The following is a 22,500-nucleotide window of genomic DNA, read 5'->3' on the forward strand; positions in this document are numbered from 1 at the left end:
CGTAATTTTTATAGTTAATCGCGATTAATTTTGGGGGGGGTGTTTTTTTTTTTTAACTTTTGCTGATACATTTTTTTTTAATATAAATGTTGGAACAAATATTTACCCAAGCACAGTGTTTAAATTAATGTAGAATCATCACATACAAAGAATATTTCGAGTCAAAAACTTTTAATAGTTATTTTTTAAGCGCCTTCCTTAATTTTTGAAAACGATTATTCTCCTGTAAAATATAAACTTTAAACAAAAACATCAAATTTGACTCAATATTGCGGGCACCTTTTTTTTTTTTTTTTTTTTTTTTTAAATACTCTTTACTCTAATGTAGATTTAAAAACAACCCATACCTATTTAAAACTGCAGAGGGCGATGTCTTGCATGTTCCACTGGTAATATAAGTGTAATAAAATTCTGAATAACAACAAATGTGTTCTTTTTATCACTCAAAATTTAAAAAAAAAAAAAGTGCCTGAGTCAATGTAAAAAAATATATATTTCTGAAAGTTCGATTGAATATTTTTTTTCTCCATGGAAAGAAATTTGGCTTAATCCTTCTTTATACTTAGCCAATTACTGAGGAAAACCAGTTTGTTCACATTATCAGGGGACAAAGAAGCTCGCTTCTTTTGAATGATGTGGCCTGAGAGTGAGAACAACCTCTCACAGGGTACTGTGGTTGCATGAGTTGACAGGTACTTGCGTGCAATGGATGCCAGCCTGCTGTGTGCTCCTTCTCTCTCTGACCACCAATGTAGTGGGCAATACTCCAATTCCATTCCGATGTACAACTTCGGTGATATTTGAATTCAGCTTTACAAAGTGAGCAAACCAGTAGATTTCTCCAACGAGCCGTCGGGTAACTTTTTGAAGTGAGACTTTCCGCCCAAAAGTCCGTCGCGGTCCATCTTCGCGCCAGGGACGCTACATAAGTCACGTGACCAGAAGTCTTCTTCGTCGTCGTTGTCGTCTTCTTCTTGTTTTTCTTCTTCTTCTTTGTCATCGTCGTCTTCTTCTTCTTCTTCTTGTGAATTTAAGTGCCGGTTTGCGTCGGCTCAAGGCAGCAAAGGAACGTTTACAAAAAAAAAAAAAAAAAAACTAAAAAAAAAAAAAAAAAACTAAAAAAAAAAAAAAAAAAACTTTTAACGGAGTTACATTTTTTTAAAGCGTTATTTTTTTTATATTAATCGCCAAATTTAACGCGTTCACTTTGACAGCACTATATATATATATATATATATATATATATATATATATATAAATAAAATGATTCTGTATGCACTGCTGTAAACTTTGTTATTTTGCACTTCAAAGAGTATAATTTCTTTTTGTTTTACTTTATTCTGGTTATTTCTCAGAGTCCTTTAATTTATTTTATTAAAATGCAGTACATAATTATGTACTTATTCTTATGTACTTATGTGCAGTTGAATTTAGGTAAAACTATTTTAGGAATAAACAAGTCATATTTTCCTCATACTTTATGGCGCTGATTATACCTCATTTAAATAGTATCACTTGATCAAGTTTCTTCTAACATTTCATAGTAAAACAAACAAAGAAACGTATCATCCCCGCTGATATCGTATCGGACTGATATTGTTAATTTATAGTACTCAAAGCTAAAATATCGCTATTGGATCGGAAGTGGAAAAAGTTGTATCGGGACACCCCTAGAAGATACCCAGTATGTACATAAATTAACATGCATACATCCTACTATTTTGAACTAATAAAAAATAATTTGAAGTTCTTTTGTCAGTTTTAATATTGCTACTTTTGCTGATGTTTTAGATTTTTGTCGAAGTACCGTTTTAGTACCGGTATCGAGGTATTTTATGCAGTTATAGTAAAGTCAAAATTTTGGTATCATGACAACATAAATCTATACATAAATAAAACATTTACCATAAAAAATACCTTTACAATAGTCCCCGATAAAGAGGCATTAAAAAAAACATAGTATAGCAGTTTTATTTTATTTCATCAGTTACCTGAGTTTCCATCATCGACCCCCTGCAATGTGTTCACATACTCCTGATTGAAAAATACTGTATTGGACGACCTAATCCAAAGTAGTGTTGAATGAACAGATTTGACTGATGCTAGGCATGCTAAGAGCTGGCCCTTCTGCATCGAACAAACTAATGTTCATAAAAGCAAAGCCTTTTTTTCAATTTCTTTTAAAGTAAAATAAAATAATTGACCTGTTCTATTGCAGACAGATCTTGTGTCAGTAAAATACTTTGCAGCTCTATATCGGATTGCTGTCAATCTTTACATCATCTGAAACTACACTATGCAGATACAAAATGGGTGCGACCAAAACTTGTGTGGTGCGACCAACTGAAAAAGTTGGTAGCACCAGTGCTACCACTGCAAAAGTTAGTGTAGAGCCCTGGGAGGTAATTCAATAAATACAAAACAACATCCAACATGTATGAAACTGAATTACTCTTAATACTGGAACAGTTCTACCAACCTTCTCCGATTTTCTCGATTCTCAAGTAATCGTCCATTGCTGCGGAGGGGGGAGGGAAATGCAGTCAGGTTTGGAGAAACACTGTTGGTAGTTTTGCATTGATCTTATCTTATCAGAATGCACATTTTAGTTGACAATATAATTGTTAACATTAGGCTGTGGATTTTTTTTTGCCGTGACCAGCAACTTTCCTGCTTGCGCTCTGCCTCTGACCAATCAATCGCTCACCCCGGGTTTTCACCGGATGCGGTTGCGGTGCGGTGCGTTGACTGCGTGCTCCGGACGGGTCAATTTTTTTGTCAATCCACACCGGCTCCGCACAGCTGCGGTCCGGCAGCTCCGTCGCCGCCCACTTCCCAACGTGTCTCGCGGAATCGCGCGCGCGATCATGTGGCATTTCACAACGACAAACATACAGAAAGTCTGTGCTCAACAGAGAAGCAGAAAGAGAGGTGGACTTCTTTTGATTTAACCTTTTCTTCTTTTTCTGCTATGAGATTCCATGCAGCATCCTTTTTTTGGTTGTCCTTATAAAAAGGATGTGCCGTGTCATATATTATTTTGTGGTTTTCCACCTCCAATATAAACCTCTCCTCGTCCATGTTCGCTGGTGTCTAAACCGTGAATGAGCACATGGCCCGGCGACGCCCACGTCACGTTTTGCTGAAAAGCTTGCGAAATAGGAGCTGGCGAGTGTTTTATTCTGAAAGGTAACCGGAAATTTATTTTGAAACTGCGTCGGTCTTCCTGTCCCGCTCGATGTGTTTTGTGCTAGCTTGCCATTTGCCGGAGGCCTACCGCTGCGGCGTCCGGCAAAAATAGAAAATAGGTCTATCCTTGCGGAAGGCCTGCGGCACGCCGCAGCTGAGACGCAGTCGACACGCAACGTACCCGCAAGCGGTGTAAACTGCACCGTTCGAATGAATGGAATCTAATTGCTTGCGTCGCCGGACCGCACCGCAACCGCATCCGGTGAAAACCCGGGGTCAGTGTAGTTCCCCTCATGTGTGTCTTTTCACTTAGTTTTCATTTTGTTTTGACACCTAAGAGAGGCTGCTATCGGCATTAGCAGACTAACCCTAACTAAACTATACCCGTCAGAACAGCCGTTCAACCTTCAAAGCATATAAGCTGTTGTCAAGAAATTGCAGTTAATATAAGAGAATAAAGCGAGATTTGAACCCATGACCACGCGATTTTGGGGTGACCGCTACGAGTACCTACACATTAATGGCGCATTTGAATTCTTACTTGTACATTCACATTCTTACTTGTACATTCACGGCCAAAATAACTAAGTGTCGAGTTGCCGGTCATGGCAAAAATATCCACTTCGTTAGCATCTCAAGCAATGTAAGAAGAAAAAAAAACAACTCGGTAACTATTCACTTCGCTACCATTTTAGTAAAACTCAAATCTTCTGTCAGTTTTTTTTTTTTTCACTATGAAGATCCTAACCTCGAACGTTAGCACTCCCCACGGCTACCATAACCAAATATAAAATAAAGTTGCTCTGGTTTCAACACTTTTTTTTTCACGTAAATTTCTACGAAATCATAACACTAACAGAATTACTTACTGAAATCTCTATTAAATGTTAGCAGGTAATACCTGACTGAGATGTTTTGCCTCGTGTCGTTGAATACGCTCTTGAGGACACAGGACTCCAACCAACAGAGTTGACTACTGTGGTTGTGTAGTCTGTTTCGAATAAGACGCGATGCAACGTGAGATTCGAAATAGACCAATGAATTTACGCGACGTATTTCAAAACCACCTATCAAAAATGGGAGTTTGTCATGTGGTCAGTGCTCACGAGAAATGAGCGTGGTGAAACATTTCACATCACAGAACGTTCTTCCTTTCTATTTACCCAGTCGCGTATCCTCTGTATGTTTATAAAGTTTGTATTTATTTACATTTATATTAAAATACGGCAGAACAAGTCCAGATTCGTTTTAAGATCACGTGACCAAACACGAAACCAGGCGTGCTTATGTAAGAGGGTCGGTGTCTTATTTTTTTTTTTTTTTGGGACATTTGCTATTACGTTTGGAAACACATTAAAAATAGAAAAACGAATGGTTATTTGATTTTCGTTTTAAAATAGAAACACCAAAACTGAAACACAGCTTTATTTTCTCTTTTGGGTGTCCGGGACGGGTAAGGAAAAGTCCAATAACAGTTTGAGTTTCAAATTTTATTTCATAAACGAAAATAGGAAATGGCAGGGGGAAAAAATAAATAAATCCAAAAACCCCATACTCTGGTTTTGAATTGGCGTAATTAAGTTGTCACCGCGAGCATTTCTCATACTGGACTGGAGATGGCGACACTGGCGTCTAACGTTAATGCGAATATAATAATAATAATAATAATAATAATACTAGTACTACTAATAATATTAACAAACCAACGAAAATTGTGGTTTAGGAAAAACCTGTGTAAAATGCTCATATTCTGTGCTATTTTAAAATATGAACTGAAACTAAATGTGAATACTTCTTATTTCCTTGTTTCTCAATGAACGCAAACAAGTTATCTTTGTGTTTTAAGCAAAACAAGGAATCATGAAAACTGGAGTTGGGGGGGGAAAAAAAAAAGCATTTTCGCCCATTTTCTGACATGCTGCAAACTTGCGAGTAAAACCCTGAGAATGCAGTCATTACCAAGTGATAGTCGAGGATATGCCAGAAATGTTTCCCAAATGACCGCTTGAAGAAATTTGTGATGCTAATCGACAAACCTTGAACATGTCCCTATAGTCAAATTATTTTCCAATCTTAGTTGCGCCATCATTTTTTTTAATTCTTAAATAAAAAAGCTGTTGAACCACAACTCAAAAGCAATGTCTCATTTTCATTTGTTAATTTTCTGTAACTTTCTTTCTTTCAAAAAAAAGGTTGACCAACATTTTTTCTCCAAGTGTGTACTTTGCGTTTGTGAAATTTTGGCTGGAGATGGTCAAACAGAAGACGATATCGTTTTTTAGACGCCGGTGTCGCCATCTTCTGGCCAGTATGAGAAATGCTCGCTTTGACAGCTTCCGCCAAAAATCAGCAACAAAATCAATCAGCAGAAGTGAATGTGAAACGAGTCAGGTGTCGATATTCCTCTCCAGGATGGAGAAGGCAGCCAGGAAATGAAGCCTAATAAAAGACACAAAGTGACGTATGGTTATTATTTTAGTGCTACAGAATATTGGCAAACGTTTGAGGTGGTTAAACAACACCACTATTGCATACAAGGTGCAGGTTTGCGCAGGTAACAATGGAATGAAAGCCAACAGGATTATCTTGATGTATTTCATGTTGGTCTGTCACAAACTCTCAACCAAATTACCCCAAGTGTGTGATTGTAAGGTTACAAATTATTAAGTGCTATGAGTTCTTTTTAAGGCATAATAAGAATGGAGCAAAACGGCTATGGACAGTGTGGTTGTTATGTACCCCATTGTTTTAACAGTGACTTTTTACTACTTTGTAAAACAAAGATGCTTCTGTGTATTTACAGTCTAAAATTATCCTGCTGACTCAAACAAATAGTCAAAAGGTGATTCTAGGATGTGAACTTTAGAATTTCACAGTCCTCAACCAGAACAAATATTTGAGCACCCCTCTGAAAGTTTCATCGACATCAATTGTGAGGCTCTCGTTGATGTGATTGCGAGTCTGCTCAACTTTGATTCCTGGTACTCTGTAAAGTAGGGATGTAACGATATCCAAACATCACGATACGATATCACGATACGATAATTATCACGATATGGTGTGTGTGTGTGTGTGTGTGGGGGGGGTATTTAAACAAGATCACAATATTGTAAAAAAAAAAAATAAAAAAAAATAAATAAAAAAATTAAATTGCGCTAATAAATTAGCCACTAGAGGGTGCTAGAACTGTAGAAATGGAAATCAACCTTACTTTTTTTTTTTTTTTAACAGACTTGTTCCTTTTAAATATTGTGAACATGACAATGACGATATTGTGGCAGTTTTAATATCACAATATCACGATATTGCCCTTATCGTTACATCCCTACTGTAAAGTGCTCATTTAAATGATTGCATTAAAAGCACATTTGCATTAAATAGAGGTCATTGTATGTTCTTGTGAATAAATGTCGTACCTGGTTGACAGCATCAGGCCAATTCTGAGTCTCCAAACAGAAGGAGCAGTGTTTCACATATTTAACTCCACCTTTACCTATTATAGAGCCATCCAAGAAGTTAGCTGTATAGAATTGGACTCCTGGTTGGTTGGTTGAAACCTCTAAAATGCGACCACTGGCCGGGTGGTAAACCCTGAAATGAGAGGGTGGCAATGTGAGACAAAGAAGTGTTAATGATGTGGCTATGTTTTTAGCAACTATGAACTTAACCTAGCAGCAACCCTCTCAGTCCATGGGTCTCCTGGTGATGACAGACAGAAGTTGTGGTCAAATCCCCCACCTGGAATTTTCTTTAGCTGAGGGCCAATCAGAACGGGTTGCCTGAGGTCGAAGGGTGAGCCATCCACTGCGTTGATTTCTCCTGCAGCAGAAACAAAAACACAATTTCTTTCTGAAGAGTAAATAAATATGGAAGACCTGGGAGAGGACTACACAAGTTTTTTTTTTTTTTTTTAATTTATTTATTAATTAATTAATTAATTAATTTATTTATTTTTTATAGTATAATAGTCACAATCACTTCCTACAGTATAGAGAGGACATCCTATACCTGAGATGGCAACATACTTTGCAAATGATAGAGGGAAGGTATAATTTTTCATCAGCGCTACTGGAGTGCCACATAGGACCACTCACTTCCTAAGAAGATGTGTTGCAGAAATGCCATTTTGAATATGTCAGTTTTTACTGAGACAATGAACAAATAACCTGGAGGCGGGGCTCGTTGGCAAGCGCCTTGTGGCTGGGCCTGCACCCATGGGGCCCGGCCGGGCACAGCCCGAAGAGGCAACGTGGGTCCCCCTTCCCACGGGCTCACCACCGGTGGGAGGGGCCAAAGGGGTCGGGTGCAGTGCAGGCTGGGTGGCAGGCAAGGGAGGAGACCTTGGCGGACCGACCCCCGGCTACAGAAGCTGGCTCTTGGGACATGGAATGTCACCTCTCTGGCAGGGAACGAGCCCGAGCTGGTGTGTGAGGCCGAGAAGTTCCGTCTAGATATAGTCGGACTCGCCTCCACACACGGCTTGGACTCTGGTACCAGTCCTCTCGAGAGGGGTTGGACTCTCTTCCACTCTGGAGTTGCCCACGGTGAGAGGCGCAGAGCAGGTGTGGGCATACTTATTGCCCCCCGGCTCGGCGCCTGTACGTTGGGGTTTACCCCGGTAGACGAGAGGGTAGCATCCCTCCGCCTTCGGGTGGGCGGACGGGTCCTGACTGTTGTTTGCGCATATGCACCAAACAGCAGTTCAGAGTACCCACCCTTTTTGGAGTCCTTAGAGGGTGTGCTGGAGAGCGCTCCCCCTGGGGACTCCCTCGTCTTGCTGGGGGACTTCAACGCTCACGTGGGCAATGACAGTGAGACCTGGAGGGGCGTGATTGGGAGGAACGCCCCCCCCGATCGGAACCCGAGCGGTGTTTTGTTATTGGACTTCTGTGCTCGTCACGGACTGTCCATAACGAACACCATGTTCAAACATAAGGGTGTCCATATGTGCACTTGGCACCAGGACACCCTAGGCCGCAGTTCGATGATCGACTTTGTAGTCGTGTCGTCGGATTTGCGGCCACATGTTTTGGACACTCGGGTGAAGAGAGGGGCGGAGCTGTCAACTGATCACCACATGGTGGTGTGTTGGCTCCGTTGGTGGGGGAAGATGCCGGTCCGACCTGGCAGACCCAAACGTATTGTGAGGGTCTGCTGGGAACGTCTAGCGGAATCCCCTGTCAGAAAGAGTTTCAACGCCCACCTCGGGCAGAGCTTCTCCCTTGTCCCGGGGGAGGCGGGGGACATGGAGTCCGAATGGGCCATGTTCCGCGTCTCCATTGTTGAGGCGGCCGATCGGAGCTGTGGCCGTAAGGTGGTCCGTGCCTGTCGCGGCGGCAATCCTCGAACCCGCTGGTGGACACCAGAGGTACGGGATGCCGTCAAGCTGAAGAAGGAGTCCTATCGGGCCTTTTTGGCCTGTGGGACTCCGGAGGCAGCTGATGGGTACCAGCTGGCCAAGCAGAACGTGGCTTTGGCGGTTGCTGAGGCAAAAACTCGGACATGGGAGGAGTTCGGCGAGGCCATGGAAAACAGAAGATCGAGAGGAAGACCAAAGAGGAGGTTTATGGATGTAGTTAAAGAGGACATGAAGGTAGTAGGTGTGAAACCAGAGGATGCAGAGGACAGAGTTAGATGGAGGCAACTGATTCGCTGTGGCGACCCCTGAAGGGAAAAGCCGAAAGAAGAAGAAGAAGAAGAAGAAGAGTTATCGACAAGACAACTATCGATTAGTTTTACCTGTGGGAATAGATGTGTCATCCACTGGCAAGTAGGAATCAGCAATGATGGACACTTCATGGTCGTAGATATGAGCAGCAGCCTGTAGATACATGCAAAACTTAACTTGAAAATTCAAAATGTAGTGAACTCCATGGGCTCCAAAGTTCAGGCTATCATTGTAAAAAGATTTCCATCAAAGTATTACGAATTATATCAAACAATGCACATTTTCACACCACAGTTGGTTCACACCTTTTTTTTTACCACCACAGTGTGGACATAAAATAGGAGGAATAGATGATTAACTTCCAACAATCAGTAGAAGGAAACAATTGCTCTTTAAATTTACATGAATGTATATTTCTGCTGCACGGGTACTGAAAACACTGCCCCTTAAACACGGGGTAGTTTTTTTTTTTCAAGCATTAGCATCAATTTATTGTCATTTAAGCATTAATTCATGAAGCATTTCACTCCGTTTCCCGTCTTTTTTTTCTTTTCTTTTTTTTTTTAATAAACAAGATGACCCTGACAGGGTGGTTCTGCCGTGACGACGGATGGTTTAAAGTGATGGAAAACTCTCTTTATATGAGCTGTTGGTTTTAGCATTCATTTGACTTTTGTTCATTCTGGATATGAATGTAGGAATGATGATGATGATGATAAAATAAATTATATAAAAAATTAAGGTTTATTAATACAACAGCTTTGCTAGAAAAGTGCAAGTATATTCATATACTTGTAAAAAAACAACAACATGCAAATACTGAATATTCAATATGTGAACAATATGAAATAAATATTCAAAAATTGAATAAGCATTCTCCTTAGGACATCTTAACAGTAATTATGGAAAAATGTTCGAAGGCAAAGAACAATTTAACATTAACTCCTTAAAAAGTGAGACATTTAAATAATACAAATATTTTGTAACACGTGGTCAAGAAGAAGAAAATTAACTCTTTTGCAAGTACTTGGGATCTAATTAAGACTTTTATTCTCAATATTGAAACTACAATATTACATAATTTGGACAAAATTTTGTAAATGTGCTGAAGAGAAACCACCCCATCACAATAAAAACATGATGAGACGGGCTGGTAAATTTCACCCTATATTGACTAAAATGGCTATTGTTCTCCATGTGGTCAAGTTCCTGACCTAAGAGAGTATACTTTCAATAGAAAATGAGGTTTTTTTTTTAGATTAAAAGTTTAAATTCTTTGACAAAAAAAAAAAAAAAAAAAAAAGTTTCCCTATAGGCTAAATTTTGGGTGGCAGGGTGGTTAGGTTGAGCTTGACGGACCTCATCTAACATGAAAAAGAAAACTGAATGAAAAAGAATGTCAGAACTTCCTTCTTTTTTTTTATTGCAACACTCACTGGCTGTTTCAGAGGTTCAAATGATGTCACTTAAAGCAACAGTTAGTAATTTATAGACAAAACTAGTAAGTGGGGGTGGTAAGTAGTGTTGTTCTGATACCCTTTTTTGGCCCCTGATACTCAGTTTTGCAGTATCGTCCGATGTCGATACCGTACCGATACCTAAGTTTTTTTTCTCATCATGAAAAAGCTATCCTGCCATTGGTTCAGAGCATTCAAGGGCCAATAGGATATCTTAGCTCGGCATGCAGTGAACATGTCACACATCAGTGAATGTCGTGCACGAGCAAGGCACAAGATGCTGCATCCAAAGTCCTATATTAGCGTTGGAAATAATGGTATCGGCATGTTACTTGTTAGTACTCACCGATGCCAATACCACTGTTTTAATGCAGTATCGAGGCCTCTGCTGATACCAGTAGAGGTATTGGAAACAACACTAGAAGATACCCTTCACTAAAAAAATGTAAAGCCCCTTTGCTTGCTTTGAATAGAAATATCGGCGTCCTGAAAATACCTGACCGAGAAATCACAAGGAAGATTTGAAAACTTTTGCCATTACTGTAAATGCACTTCAACTCATATCGACCGGTAAATGTCGGAGGGCGCTGCTCGTCGTGTTTAGTGGGCGGGGAGGGGCGTGCCACGGTAAGGTCAATTAACTGTTTGCATGAGGTCAACTATTAGCTGCGGATCTACTGTATGTTTTCAGCTCTCCAGAACCTCATTAACTGGATGTGCATTAGACATTATGCAACCTACTTCTGTCTCCATGCAGAACATCTAATGTTTGTCGACTCAAATAAACTTTATTTAAATGCAATGGCTCGGCATACACGTTTTCAATTGTGCAGTTTCTTTTCTTTTGTTTTGTTTTTCTTCTCATGAAGTCACTTAGCAACTTAAAGGTACACTCAGTATTATACAGTGGCATCTAGTGGTGAAACAATAAATCATTCGAAAAAACAACAACAATTGTTTGTGTTAGTAGTATGTAAAAAGATATGTTGTATCGCATAAACGTACTTTTTTTAAATATAACGGTTAGTCTAGAAATCGCAAATTATCTTACATGTCCGAGCCGCGGCTTCTAGTGTCCGCCATGTTTCGCCGCCATCTTTCTGCTACGGGTGCCGTCAACGATAAATTTCAGCGCTCCATTTCTTAACGCGTTTTTGGAACGCCTTTGCAGACGCACTTCCGGTTTGTATGGCGACCGCATGTACACGAAGAAGAAGAGTTTCCGGTCCCCGAAGAGAGCATTATCAAGCATCACATTTGCTTTGGGAATTTATTTTATTTCAGCGCGACAAAACAAGAGTTTATATTGTAGCCGCATTTGCCAGATGGAGAGAAATGAGGAACAGACTAGGTTTAGGACGTGCCGGTGCCTTCGACTGCTTTCTACTTGACCGGTAAGTAAGAGTACATTTGTGTTTACGTTTTGAGAGCGAGAGAAAAAGTATACATCGTACTAATTAATACGATGTTCGTACCTTTGTTTTACGATCACTGTAGCTGTTGATTAGCAACTCCGCACCACTCGAACTATTTCGTTATGAAGCTACTTGCTTTGAAAAAAAAAAAAAAAGATTCCCGCTGGCACGTTATATTTAGAGTAAATGCGCAAGTTATTGTGTAATGTAATGTAACTGTGATTTCGGAGGTATATTTGCCCATAACTTCAATGGAGAATCTAAAGCATACTGTATTAGTGGAGGAGTTGAAAATTATTTTCGTTGTGGTTGGTGAAAATAGTGTTCTCGAAATAAATTTTCGGCAGGGAATAACTTTCTGGACTTAAATGCTGGCTGTACCGTAAGCACTGCTAGAGTCTGAACTCTCTCACTCAAGTGTGTACTGGTCCATTGTGTAATTGGGTGCACAAGAATTTACAGGCTGCTACGTTTTCCACGGAAACTCGACAAGCAAGCAGCCTTTGCATATTCTATGCAGTCAAGTTACTTTTATCTAGCTAATACAATGTTTTGGGCCCAAAAACTAAAGATCTTACCTCTATTTTGGGGGCTTTGTTGGAAAGTTGGTGACATATAGTAGTATCATCAATTATTTTATTTTATTTTATAATTTTGTTTTTGTTTGTGTCACACTAGATCAACAGCCAAACTTAAGGGCTTCCAGAACCATATTCTGATGTATACAAGCATTCATGCACCGTTTAAATACATCACCGACCTGCAAGAAAAAAAAATATCAAGGGGAGAGTCAGCAGCCATATTGGAATGCCCCGAATGAGGACACTTGAATGGAGGACCCCAGAAGGCTTCGGTGTTGTACCACCAGTATCTCCACCTACCATATCTGAGCTGCAACAAACAGAAGTCAGCCGACGTCTTGGTATGTCATTTACATATGGACGGTATTACACACTACATGAACTTTTTGTGTGAAGCAATACGGAATGGTCACATGTACAAGCACCACTTGTTTTACACAGGACCTGCTGACCAGGTGTCTGAAGCCATGGAGTGACTCCTCCCTCACTTTCCTCAGCAAGCCTTTGAAGAATATGATATCATCGTTGGTGGGAACATGCCCTCACTCCATAACATGTACTTGTGCAGTCAAGGAGCATGTCAAACTTAATAAAACCAGCAAACATTGAAGTGACTTCATTTTTACTGCAGTCTGTTCACACAATCAATGGACAAGCCTTCCTTAATTTTGCCCCAATAACATCATAGAGTAGGCGAAAAGTAGTGTTACAGATCATACTATGTGTTCGGGAGAGTTTGAGGAATGTTGCAATGTTAATGGGGGACAATGTCAGCACACACACACACACACACACACACAAAAAAACATCATGGTATTGAGGTAATCAGATATTTTAGCTGTGTACAACACATACCTGCTCTGTAACACTACCTTTGGCCCAAACCTGTATGTCTATTTTCCATATTTTGAAATGCACAGCGTATTGGTAAATTTCTGGAACAACTGCAATTCATGTAGCTCATTATATTCTAACAGCATTTTTTTTTTTTTTTTTTAGTTAATATGTTCATTTCATGTAGACTTTTATTTTACTTTATTTTATTTATTCATTTTCATGTACTGTACCTTACATTCATTGGCCAATGAAGAATTCCTTGTCATTGCAAGCATTTATAATAATTCTCCAGGCTTTTGATGTTTTACATTTCTAGTCATGTAAAATAGTGTTAGGTTAGGTGTCGAATGAACACTGCATGTTGACGCCAAAGGAAATAGTATTTTTTTAGTTATTCAAAATGTACAAATTAACACACAACAACAATATACAAGTTATACAAACTACAACAAGTGTCAGACATGGACTAATTATATGCCAGGTAAAAAACCTTTGTATTGTCCTCGAGGATCTGGGAAAGTGTCACTTATTTGCCACAAGTCACCAAGGTGCTGCAGTCTGGGATCCAGGTACAGGAAATCATGGTGGTGCTGATGTGTCAGCAATGTGTCAAAAAGTATTTCTTGGTGTCAGTCTATCAGCTGGACTTGGATATCTTCATGTTCCTCCATGGTCATTTCCTGTACGAGTCTCTGCAAGAAGGTAACAATTGTATGTCAGATGAGGTACCAAACAATGAACTGAAAGTCACTGAGCCAATGAAGTACATTATTACATGAGCAAGACTATTTGTGAAAGCCATGTAAATTCCTGCACATCGAAGTACAAGGAAGCTGTTGTATCTTCAATCAAAACTAATTAAGTTGCTTAGTGATATTTATTAGGTAAAATTGTTCAACATGGTGACAAATCGATATCTGAGTAAAGGGTTTCAAATGTTTTTGTAAGCAGCACTTTTCTGAGTGGTTAGTAGCAACAAGACACGGGGGGGTTTACGAGTCTGAGTTGCAGGTGTGTAGTTCAGTTAACACCATTATTTTTGTACGATATACTAAACATATCAGCAAACGATGTAATCTAAATACCACATATTCCAAGCAAAGGTATGTTTTGAGCCATTCACATGCATGCTCGAATGGAATTATTTTTCCATGATGACATAATTGTACGTTACGAGACACCGCGTTCACTTCCGCGTTCTCTTCCTCGTCGTCTCCCTCGCCCTCTTTGAGATGGTCCACATGTCTATAAAACATATAACATAACTGTGTGTTCTCTGTTGCATAGTTTAGTTGCACTAACAAATATGAACATAGATAGCCATTATCATTAGCTGACGTACAGTATTTCCTAACAATGCCGACAAAAATATTAATTCTGAAATTAAATGACTAAATCACAAATATTAGGGATCTGTACAGTATGTCTAACAAATGCAATTCACTTACGTCATCACTCGAGGGATACCAGAAGTTGTTTGCGTTCTGTTCCGGTGAAATTGGTGGTAGGCTGTTGAAGTAGGGTCTCTCTGGGACGCCGTAGTTCGTGTGCTTAAAATCATTGCATTATCTTGTTTGACCGATAGATGGCGGTCGTGAGCTACACACTGGGGCTTTAAGGATAAGTGACGCACTACAGTCAGATTTGTGCTGCACCTGATTCCTTATGGTAAATGTCCTCCAGTCCTTCCTTTGTGAAACAATGAATTGCTGCTGAAAGTCTACACTTTAATCACATATTAAACTGTAAAGCACATCATGAGAGAAAAAAAACAAACTTGTATTACCGTACTTAATAATATTTAATTACTGATTCTTCTATGAATAGGCCTACAATCTCAGACATTTTTATAGTCCCAGGACAAATGTGATAAAATAAGAGTTCTAACTTTTTTTTGTTTGTTTGTTTTTTACCTGTCCAGCAAGGTTGAAGTAGGAGTGGTTAGTGAGGTTGATTGGTGTTGTTTTAGTAGACTGGGCTTGATACTCTGCAGTCAGTGTTTCCTCCTGAACAGAAAACAATATCACTGGGTAAGTTTATTCTATTAAAAAAAATCATTCAATATTTAGGGATACGCATTAGTTTAAGTATTGATATATATGGTTTATTAAAACTCTTTAAATAGACTTAAGACTTAGACTTGACTTTATTGATGCCTTTGGGATGGCTTCCTCTGTTTATCATTCCCTGTATTTTGTTGAGTTTGACGTAAGCTGTGGTCGTCGAGAGGTCAAAGTCTTTAGCTGTCTAGCAGAGGTCTGAATATTTTGTGACAAAGTTGACAAGAACTTTCACTCCTGTTGTGGCATTCTTCCTTGACCAGTTTTGTTGTTGCTGTATTGTTTTGGGCGGCAAAATCTACAGTCATGTAGAGCTGCAAATTTGATTATTTCAATAATAAATTAATATGTCTATTACTTTTCCAATAAATTGGATTTGAAAAAAAAAAGTTTTAAGTTCCAGTCATTTAATTTAAAAAAAAAAAGACAAAAAAAAAAAACAGGTCATTACTGTATTTCAAATTGATAGTGCAGAAAACACCAATTATTATTCAATTACTAGCACTGTTTTAAGTGGGGGGAAAAAACAAGTGCCTAATTCATATTTCATATACACACATATATATATATAATATATAATATATATATATATATATATATATTAGGGCTGTCAAACGATTTAAAAAAATTAACTAATTAATCGTGCATTTTTTTATAGTTAATCGCGATTAATCGCGATTAATTTGTTTTTTGTTTTTTTGTTTTTTTGTACTTTTGCTGATACATTTTTTTTTATATATAAATGTTGGAACAAATATTTACCCAAGCACAGTGTTTAAATTAATGTAGAATCATCACATACAAAGAATATTTCGAGTCAAAAACTTTTAATAGTTATTTTTTAAGCGCCTTCCTTAATTTTTGAAAACGATTATTCTCCTGTAAAATATAAACTTTAAACAAAAACATCAAATTTGACTCAATATTGCGGGCACCTTTTTTTTTTTTTTTCAATACTCTTTACTCTAATGTAGATTTAAAAATAACCCATACCTATTTAAAACTGCAGAGGGCGATGTCTTGCATGTTCCACTGGTAATATAAGTGTAATAAAATTCTGAATAACAACAAATGTGTTCTTTTTATCACTCAAAATAAATTTAAAAAAAAAAAGTGCCTGAGTCAATGTAAAAAAATATATATTGCTGAAAGTTCGATTGAATATTTTTTTTCTCCATGGAAAGAAATTTGGCTTAATCCTTCTTTATACTTACGGAGTACTTTACTATTACTGAGGAAAACCAGTTTGTTCACATTATCAGGGGACAAAGAAGCTCACTTCTTTTGAATGATGTGGCCTGAGAGCGAGAACAACCTCTCACAGGGTACTGTGGTTGCATGAGTTGACAGGTACTTGCGTGCAATGGATGCCAGCCTGCTGTGTGCTCCTTCTCTCTCTGACCACCAATGTAGTGGGCAATACTCCAATTCCATTCCGATGTACAACTTCGGTGATATTTGAATTCAGCTTTACAAAGTGAGCAAACCAGTAGATTTCTCCAACGAGCCGTCGGGTAACTTTTTGAAGTGAGACTTTCCGCCCAAAAGTCCGTCGCGGTCCATCTTCGCGCCAGGGACGCTACATAAGTCACGTGACCAGAAGTCTTCTTCGTCGTCGTGTCGTCTTCTTCTTGTTTTTCTTCTTCTTCTTCTTCTTCTTCTTTGTCATCGTCGTCTTCTTCTTCTTCTTCTTCTTGTGAATTTAAGTGGCGTTTTTTTTTTTTTTTTTTTTTTTTTTTTTTTTTTTAAATTTAAGTGGCGGTTTGCGTCGGCTCAAGGCAGCAAAGGAACGTGTACAAAAAACAAACAAACAAACAAAAAAAAAACAACCTTTAACGGCCTTAAATTTTTTAAAGCGTTATGTTTTTATATTAATCGCCAAATTTAACGCGTTAACTTTGACAGCACTAAATATATATATATATATATATATATATATATATATATATATATAGTTGCCTAGTACCTGACGATTCGATTCGTATCACGATTCATAGGTCACGATTCGATACTGATTAATCCCGATACGAATTTATAAGTCGATTGTTGCGATTGTTTTACTCAAATTTAGAAAATACTAATCAGTAAACTTGTACCTGTACACTGTAAGAATTGTATGAAAATGTATTATTTATCCGAAACTTTAGTCAAACAGGTTGTCATCAGTTTCATGTTTGAACAGCATTAAAATAAAACATTAAGGCTTAATGTTCCATTAATATAACATTCTTCCATGATTAAGGTGTGAACATTAACCCTAAGACGTAAGACGGTTTGTTGAATATTTTTCCATCAAAAATGGATGTTTAAAAATCGATTCGGCCGCCTATTGAATCGATTTGAGAATTGCGCGCTGTAATCTGTAATATCGCGATATATTGACGAATCGATTTGTTAAGACTCCTAATATATATACATATTCATATATATATATATATATATATATATATATATATATATATATATATATATATATATATATATATATATATATATATATATATAAGTTTGTTGTACTGTGACGTATCAATGTATATTGATTTACCTGCAATGTGTAGGTAACAGAAACCTGCATCGCTCCGGGGTAGCCCTGGTCTCCATCTGGACTGGTAAGACACATTTTCACACCATTTTCTACGGCTGTAGCAATCCAAATAGCCTAAACAGATAACCATAATATTGATTAAAACATTTTGGCAAGATTTAAAGTGGCATTTTTCGCCAAGGGCTTAACCGCGATGACACCACAAACTTGGAAGGATCATCGCTCTCGACATCCGGCCTGATAATCGGATGAGGGTACGACAGCAAGAACGGAGCAGGAGCAGCCCAGCTATCGTTCTCTGCACAACCTGACTGATCGATGACAACTGATTCCTGCCGTGCGGTCAGCCCTGACATCGAATCTCCTCCTGCCCGGTCCAACTACCGTGTTGAACTGGTCAATCCACGGCTCAGAGGGGACAGAGTCAGGTGGAGAGCCAGCTCCAGCCACAGTCCACATCGTGAGTCCACCGAGGACGATTACGAACTGGTCGACCTGAGTTCCAACTCAAATGCCAAGACTTGCCCGGTGAAATTTCGGGTTCAGGCTCATTGTCAAAGCAAGGACATTGATTGATTCGAGGGCTGATGATTGTTTTGTCAATACAGAACTTGTGGTGTTTCTTAAATGTTCTACTTTTTTCGGATAATGGACCTTGGACGAGCACCTGCTGGCGGAAGTGACTTGGATTATGCAGCCTTTTCACGTTAAACTATCTGGTAAACACAGTGAAACGTGTTTTTTTTAGTTATTCCATCAAATTCCTCACCTGTTGTTTTGGGTCTACCGTGGCTAAAACTGCACAACCCCGATAAAAATTGGGACACTCCCACTATTGAAAATTGGAGTGTTGTCACTGGCATTGTCTGAAGTCAGCCAAAATTAACTGTCAGCTCTTGACTGAAGTGTGTCCAGAAATGATCGATTTAGCTAAAGAGCCCCCTTAATACCATTACTTAAGGAAAGTATTATCTTTGTCTTTCTTCTTGTCATGTGGCGTTTTGTCTTTTGTGTGGACCTATTTTGGACTGGACTGTTCTCGGCGTTTTGGCCATGATATTCCTCGAGGGACAGTGTCGGTGCCTGGCGGTTGCGCTCATTCAGCGGCATGCCTGCACCAGCACGGTTTCTGATGGGGGAATGTCGGTGCTATCCGACTGTCCCACTGGGCACCTGCGAGACAACATTTGGATATTCCGTCCGTTCTTTGCTCGACCCTGAATGCATATTGAGAAATGGCCAGAAAATGTTTCTAGACCTCAAGGCAAATGCAAAATGGGTGGCCATTTTGTCACTTCCTGTCCAATCAAAATGACATCACAGTCCTTGAGTTGTCATCTTCAATGTTGCTGAGCTCACGTTCCTCCATATCGACAAACATGCGTGCGCATGTTGACTAGCAACTCGTCTGCTTTCGAGTGCACAGCAGGGTGAGTGTTACGTGTTTACATTGTGTCGTCACACCACAAAAGTAACGACCCCATTTTCAAAATGTAAGAAGTTAAAGTACAGATATTTTAGTTTGAAAAATAAGTGGTAAAAGTAAAAAGTCAACAGAATAAAAAATGCTCAAGTAATGTACAGATACCTGAAAAAACTACTTTACAGTACTTTCCACCTCTGAGCATCTCTTATTACTGCTGCCCCCACGATGTAGACTCGGATGAACAAACCAAAACAAATAGAATGAATTATGTCATTTCTATTTTGTCTTACCTTATTAAAGCCATGGAGCCCTCCATGCAGAGCATTAGGTCCATTGTTAAGATCTAATTGGTATGTTTTTCCTTCTACTACAAAACATCCTTGAGCAATCCTGTTGGCTACGCGGCCCACCACAGCTCCAAAGTACCGTTTATCCGACACATAACCTGGCAACAGGACGCATGTGTGCTACTTTAGTCATGCATGCAATCCACTTATTTTCACTTGCTTAAAAATATTTTCAAGTAGCAATATACCGACAAAAAAAAGAAAACACACAACATCACTTGCCACTGCTTACCTTCCAGGTCATCATAGCCCAAGACGACATCTTCCATCTGACCATCTTTCCCCTTGCTACAAACAGACCTGATGATAGCCCCCAGTGTAAGGACCTCCACCTTCACTTGAGGGGACTGGAGCATCCACAGATCCACCTTGCTGGGCAAATTCCCCCACGACTGACAGCTAACTTGTGTCATCTTAATCCACAAGAGAAGGCTGCGTCTGCAAAGATGGTATTTTTTTCAATTGGAATAGAAATACACCATGCAAAATATTTCTTATAAATATTACGATTAGGATTGTAGGTAAATTGGAACCTTTAAATGGGAATTAACTAGAATAGAGCAGGAAGTGATAAAACTGAAGTTTAGCTCTTAAGATGGAATTTAAAAAATATTTTTAGTGTAAAAATTCTTACTAAAACAGCCAAAAATAATGGAGAACCTTGAGGGAAGATGCTTTTTTTATTTGCAAGATGAATGGTAGTTTTTGAGATGGAGACGGCTCCTTTCATATATAGTTTGAGTGTGACTCAACATTCAAATTTGTATTCCTTGATAAAATTAATTGTTGGGTCAAATACTCTAAACCGGTGGTGTCAAACATACAGCCCAGGGGCCGGATCAGGCCCACAAATGGTTTAATCCGGTCCGCGAGATGATGTTTTCTTTCTCTGTTGGTTGGTAGCGATTTGCTTTTTATTTTATTTTTTTTATTTTTTTTATTTTTTTGTCTGTGTTTTGGGGTGAAAGAGGGCTCCTCGGGCTCGGGGGCAGTCTAGCAACACATTGCCAGTGATTCCCAACCAGAGTGCCATGAAATCAGATTTCATTGAATTATTTGTCTGAAAATTTACATACATACATTAAAAAAAAAAAAAAAAAAAAAAAAAAAAAAAAACTATTATGTGTTCATCTATCGCTGCCAGAGACGTATTGTGACAGACATAACAATTCAATGTTCTTCCACCAGACAGATGACAGCAGGTGCAAGAACCATGTCTGTTGCCATTCATACAACAGAATGAGCCATGGCTTCCTTTAAGCACATTATTTCTGGATTCATATTTTGTATTAAAACGTCTTTCTGTGGTGTGTCTTTGAAATGTAATGAAACATCCGCAATACGAATGGAAAAATTGAAGCGAGGGAAAGTAGGCTTGACGTTCGATGTTTGATATTCACTCCTCCCGTCTAAATTAGGGAGCGTCTACAAATTTCATTCTCTAGGGTGACGTAAAATCACCATGAAGATTAGAATTTTTTTTTAATTTGGATTGCTGGAGTAGCTGGCAGTTACAAGGAACTACCTACTACAGCGCCAATATTTATCATATCTCGTATTTTGGGCAATTTGGGGAAATTTAAAGGACAAAATGACCATAAATGTCAAAAATATTCACCAAGAATCAATAAAAACACATTTTCTCATTCTGATTGCTGGAGTAGCTTGCAACGGTATGCAACTAACTACTACACCTTGAATTATTATCATACCTTTCATTTTGGACATGCTGGGGACATTTGAGTGACAAAAATCACCATAAATATCCAAAAATATTCACCAAAAATCAATAAAAACACATTTTTGTAAGAATACTATTTGTGGTATTGACCCAAGTGACAAGATGGCAAGACCAGGGAATTTTAAACTTCTTTTATTGTGCAGAAATGTATCATGAAATCCTTGACCAACGGAGGGACCCACATGCATGCTGGAGATTCTAAGACGTCATTACAAATGAATTTGAGGTCATGATGTGTTTAAAGGGTTGAGAAAATAATAATAATAGCAACAACAACAACAACAACAACAACAACAATAATAATAATAATAATAATAATAATAATAATAATAATAATAATCTGCAATTGGCTGGCAACCGGTCCAGGGTTTATCCCGCCTACTGCCAAAGCCAGCTGGGATAGGCTCCAGCACCCCCCGCTACCCTTGTGAGGAATAAGCGGTCAAGAAAATGGATGGATGGATGGATGATTTTTGGTGAATATTTCTGGACATTTATGGTGATTTTTTTTGTCTCTTAAATATCCTAGACGTGTCCAAAATGAGAGGTATGAAAACAAATTCAATTGTAGCAGTTAGGTGCATACCTTTGCAAGCTACTACAGCAGTCAGAATGAGAAATTGTGTTTTTATTGATTTTTGGGGAATATTTTGGACACTTATGCTCATTTGGTCCTTTAAATGTCCCCAAATTGCCCAAAGTATGAGATATGATAAATATTGGTGCTGTGGTAGGTAGTTCCTTATAACTGCCAGCTACTACAGTAATCAAAATAAAAATATACATAATCTTTATGGCAATTTAATGACCCTGGAGAATGAAATTTGTAGACGCTCCCTAATATAATGGGTAGGGGTGAATATCAAACATCGAACGTCAAACCAACTTTCCCTCGCTAAAAAATCGATAGGGTTTTTAACGCTATAACGCATCAGAAATGGGGTTAAGCATTGTTACGGCAGAGGTAATGTCAGAAACAAACTCACGTTAAAATTGTAGGCCACGCGAAGTCACAACTTACTTCCTTCGTTCTTTTACTACTTTTTAGTTATGGTATGTCATAAAGACGCAAGTTGGGGCACTGATGAATATACGACCGGATAGCCTATAGGCCAAGACTTTTGAAGCCGCGAGGCCGCCATATTGCTCCTCCCAAGAAACGTTTCTCGGCATACCTTCCTATACATTTACAATGTCGAAATTGGAGAACATTTGAGACTTAGTAGAAACATGA

General features: G+C 38.7%; 2 protein-coding genes and 2 long non-coding RNA genes across 7 annotated transcripts in view; 1 reads left to right on the forward strand and 3 right to left on the reverse strand.

Moving 5' to 3' along the window:
- The window catches only part of cdk1 (cyclin dependent kinase 1), a 27,002-nt gene extending 22,764 nt beyond the window's left edge, over positions 1 to 4,238 (reverse strand). Inside the window, exons 1-2 of one of the 2 annotated variants that reach the window (XM_077495728.1) lie at positions 4,091 to 4,238; positions 2,480 to 2,518 (exon numbers count right to left, since the gene is read on the reverse strand). In XM_077495728.1, the coding sequence (XP_077351854.1) occupies positions 2,480 to 2,516 (37 nt within the window). In that variant the 5' untranslated portion in view covers positions 2,517 to 2,518; positions 4,091 to 4,238. Of the gene's footprint in view, positions 1 to 2,479; positions 2,519 to 4,058 lie in introns of both variants that reach the window. The other variant, XM_077495729.1, reaches the window with a different exon arrangement.
- Positions 4,239 to 4,664: 426 nt separating this feature from the next.
- Positions 4,665 to 22,346, reverse strand: galm (galactose mutarotase). Of its 3 annotated transcripts, none has more exons than XM_077495529.1 (9): positions 22,253 to 22,346; positions 19,758 to 19,963; positions 19,469 to 19,623; positions 17,753 to 17,866; positions 15,061 to 15,153; positions 8,929 to 9,010; positions 6,858 to 7,008; positions 6,683 to 6,780; positions 4,665 to 5,628 (listed from the first exon to the last, which is right to left on the reverse strand). In XM_077495529.1, the coding sequence occupies exons 2-9, from the start codon at positions 19,936 to 19,938 to the stop codon at positions 5,552 to 5,554; spliced, it is 951 nt and encodes a 316-aa protein (XP_077351655.1). In that variant the 5' UTR covers positions 19,939 to 19,963; positions 22,253 to 22,346; the 3' UTR covers positions 4,665 to 5,551. The 3 variants fall into 3 exon arrangements, with proteins under 3 accessions (XP_077351655.1, XP_077351654.1, XP_077351656.1); XM_077495528.1 differs by having other exon boundaries at positions 6,606 to 6,780; XM_077495530.1 differs by lacking the exon at positions 15,061 to 15,153 and having other exon boundaries at positions 6,606 to 6,780.
- Positions 10,188 to 15,001, reverse strand: LOC144001313 (uncharacterized). The gene is made up of 2 exons (XR_013278444.1): positions 14,596 to 15,001; positions 10,188 to 14,392 (listed from the first exon to the last, which is right to left on the reverse strand). It is a non-coding gene; the product is annotated as an uncharacterized LOC144001313 (long non-coding RNA).
- On the forward strand, positions 11,713 to 12,920 carry LOC144001314 (uncharacterized). Its single transcript, XR_013278445.1, has 2 exons — positions 11,713 to 12,651; positions 12,752 to 12,920. It is a non-coding gene; the product is annotated as an uncharacterized LOC144001314 (long non-coding RNA).
- Positions 22,347 to 22,500: the final 154 nt, after the last annotated feature.

This window comes from Festucalex cinctus, chromosome 14 (genome assembly GCF_051991245.1).
Source record: "Festucalex cinctus isolate MCC-2025b chromosome 14, RoL_Fcin_1.0, whole genome shotgun sequence".
In the NCBI taxonomy this organism is placed as follows: Eukaryota; Metazoa; Chordata; class Actinopteri; order Syngnathiformes; family Syngnathidae; genus Festucalex; species Festucalex cinctus.

Excerpts from the sequence above, each read along its gene's own strand:
- galm (XM_077495528.1), bottom strand. The coding sequence starts at position 19,938 with ATGACACAAGTTAGCTGTCAGTCGTGGGGGAATTTGCCCAGCAAGGTG. Across the intron at positions 7,009-8,928 it reads TGACACATCTATTCCCACAG|GAGAAATCAACGCAGTGGAT; the intron begins GTAAAACTAATC and ends TTTCTGCTGCAG. Across the intron at positions 5,629-6,605 it reads GGCCTGATGCTGTCAACCAG|GCTTCATTTCCTGGCTGCCT; the intron begins GTACGACATTTA and ends GTCTTTTATTAG.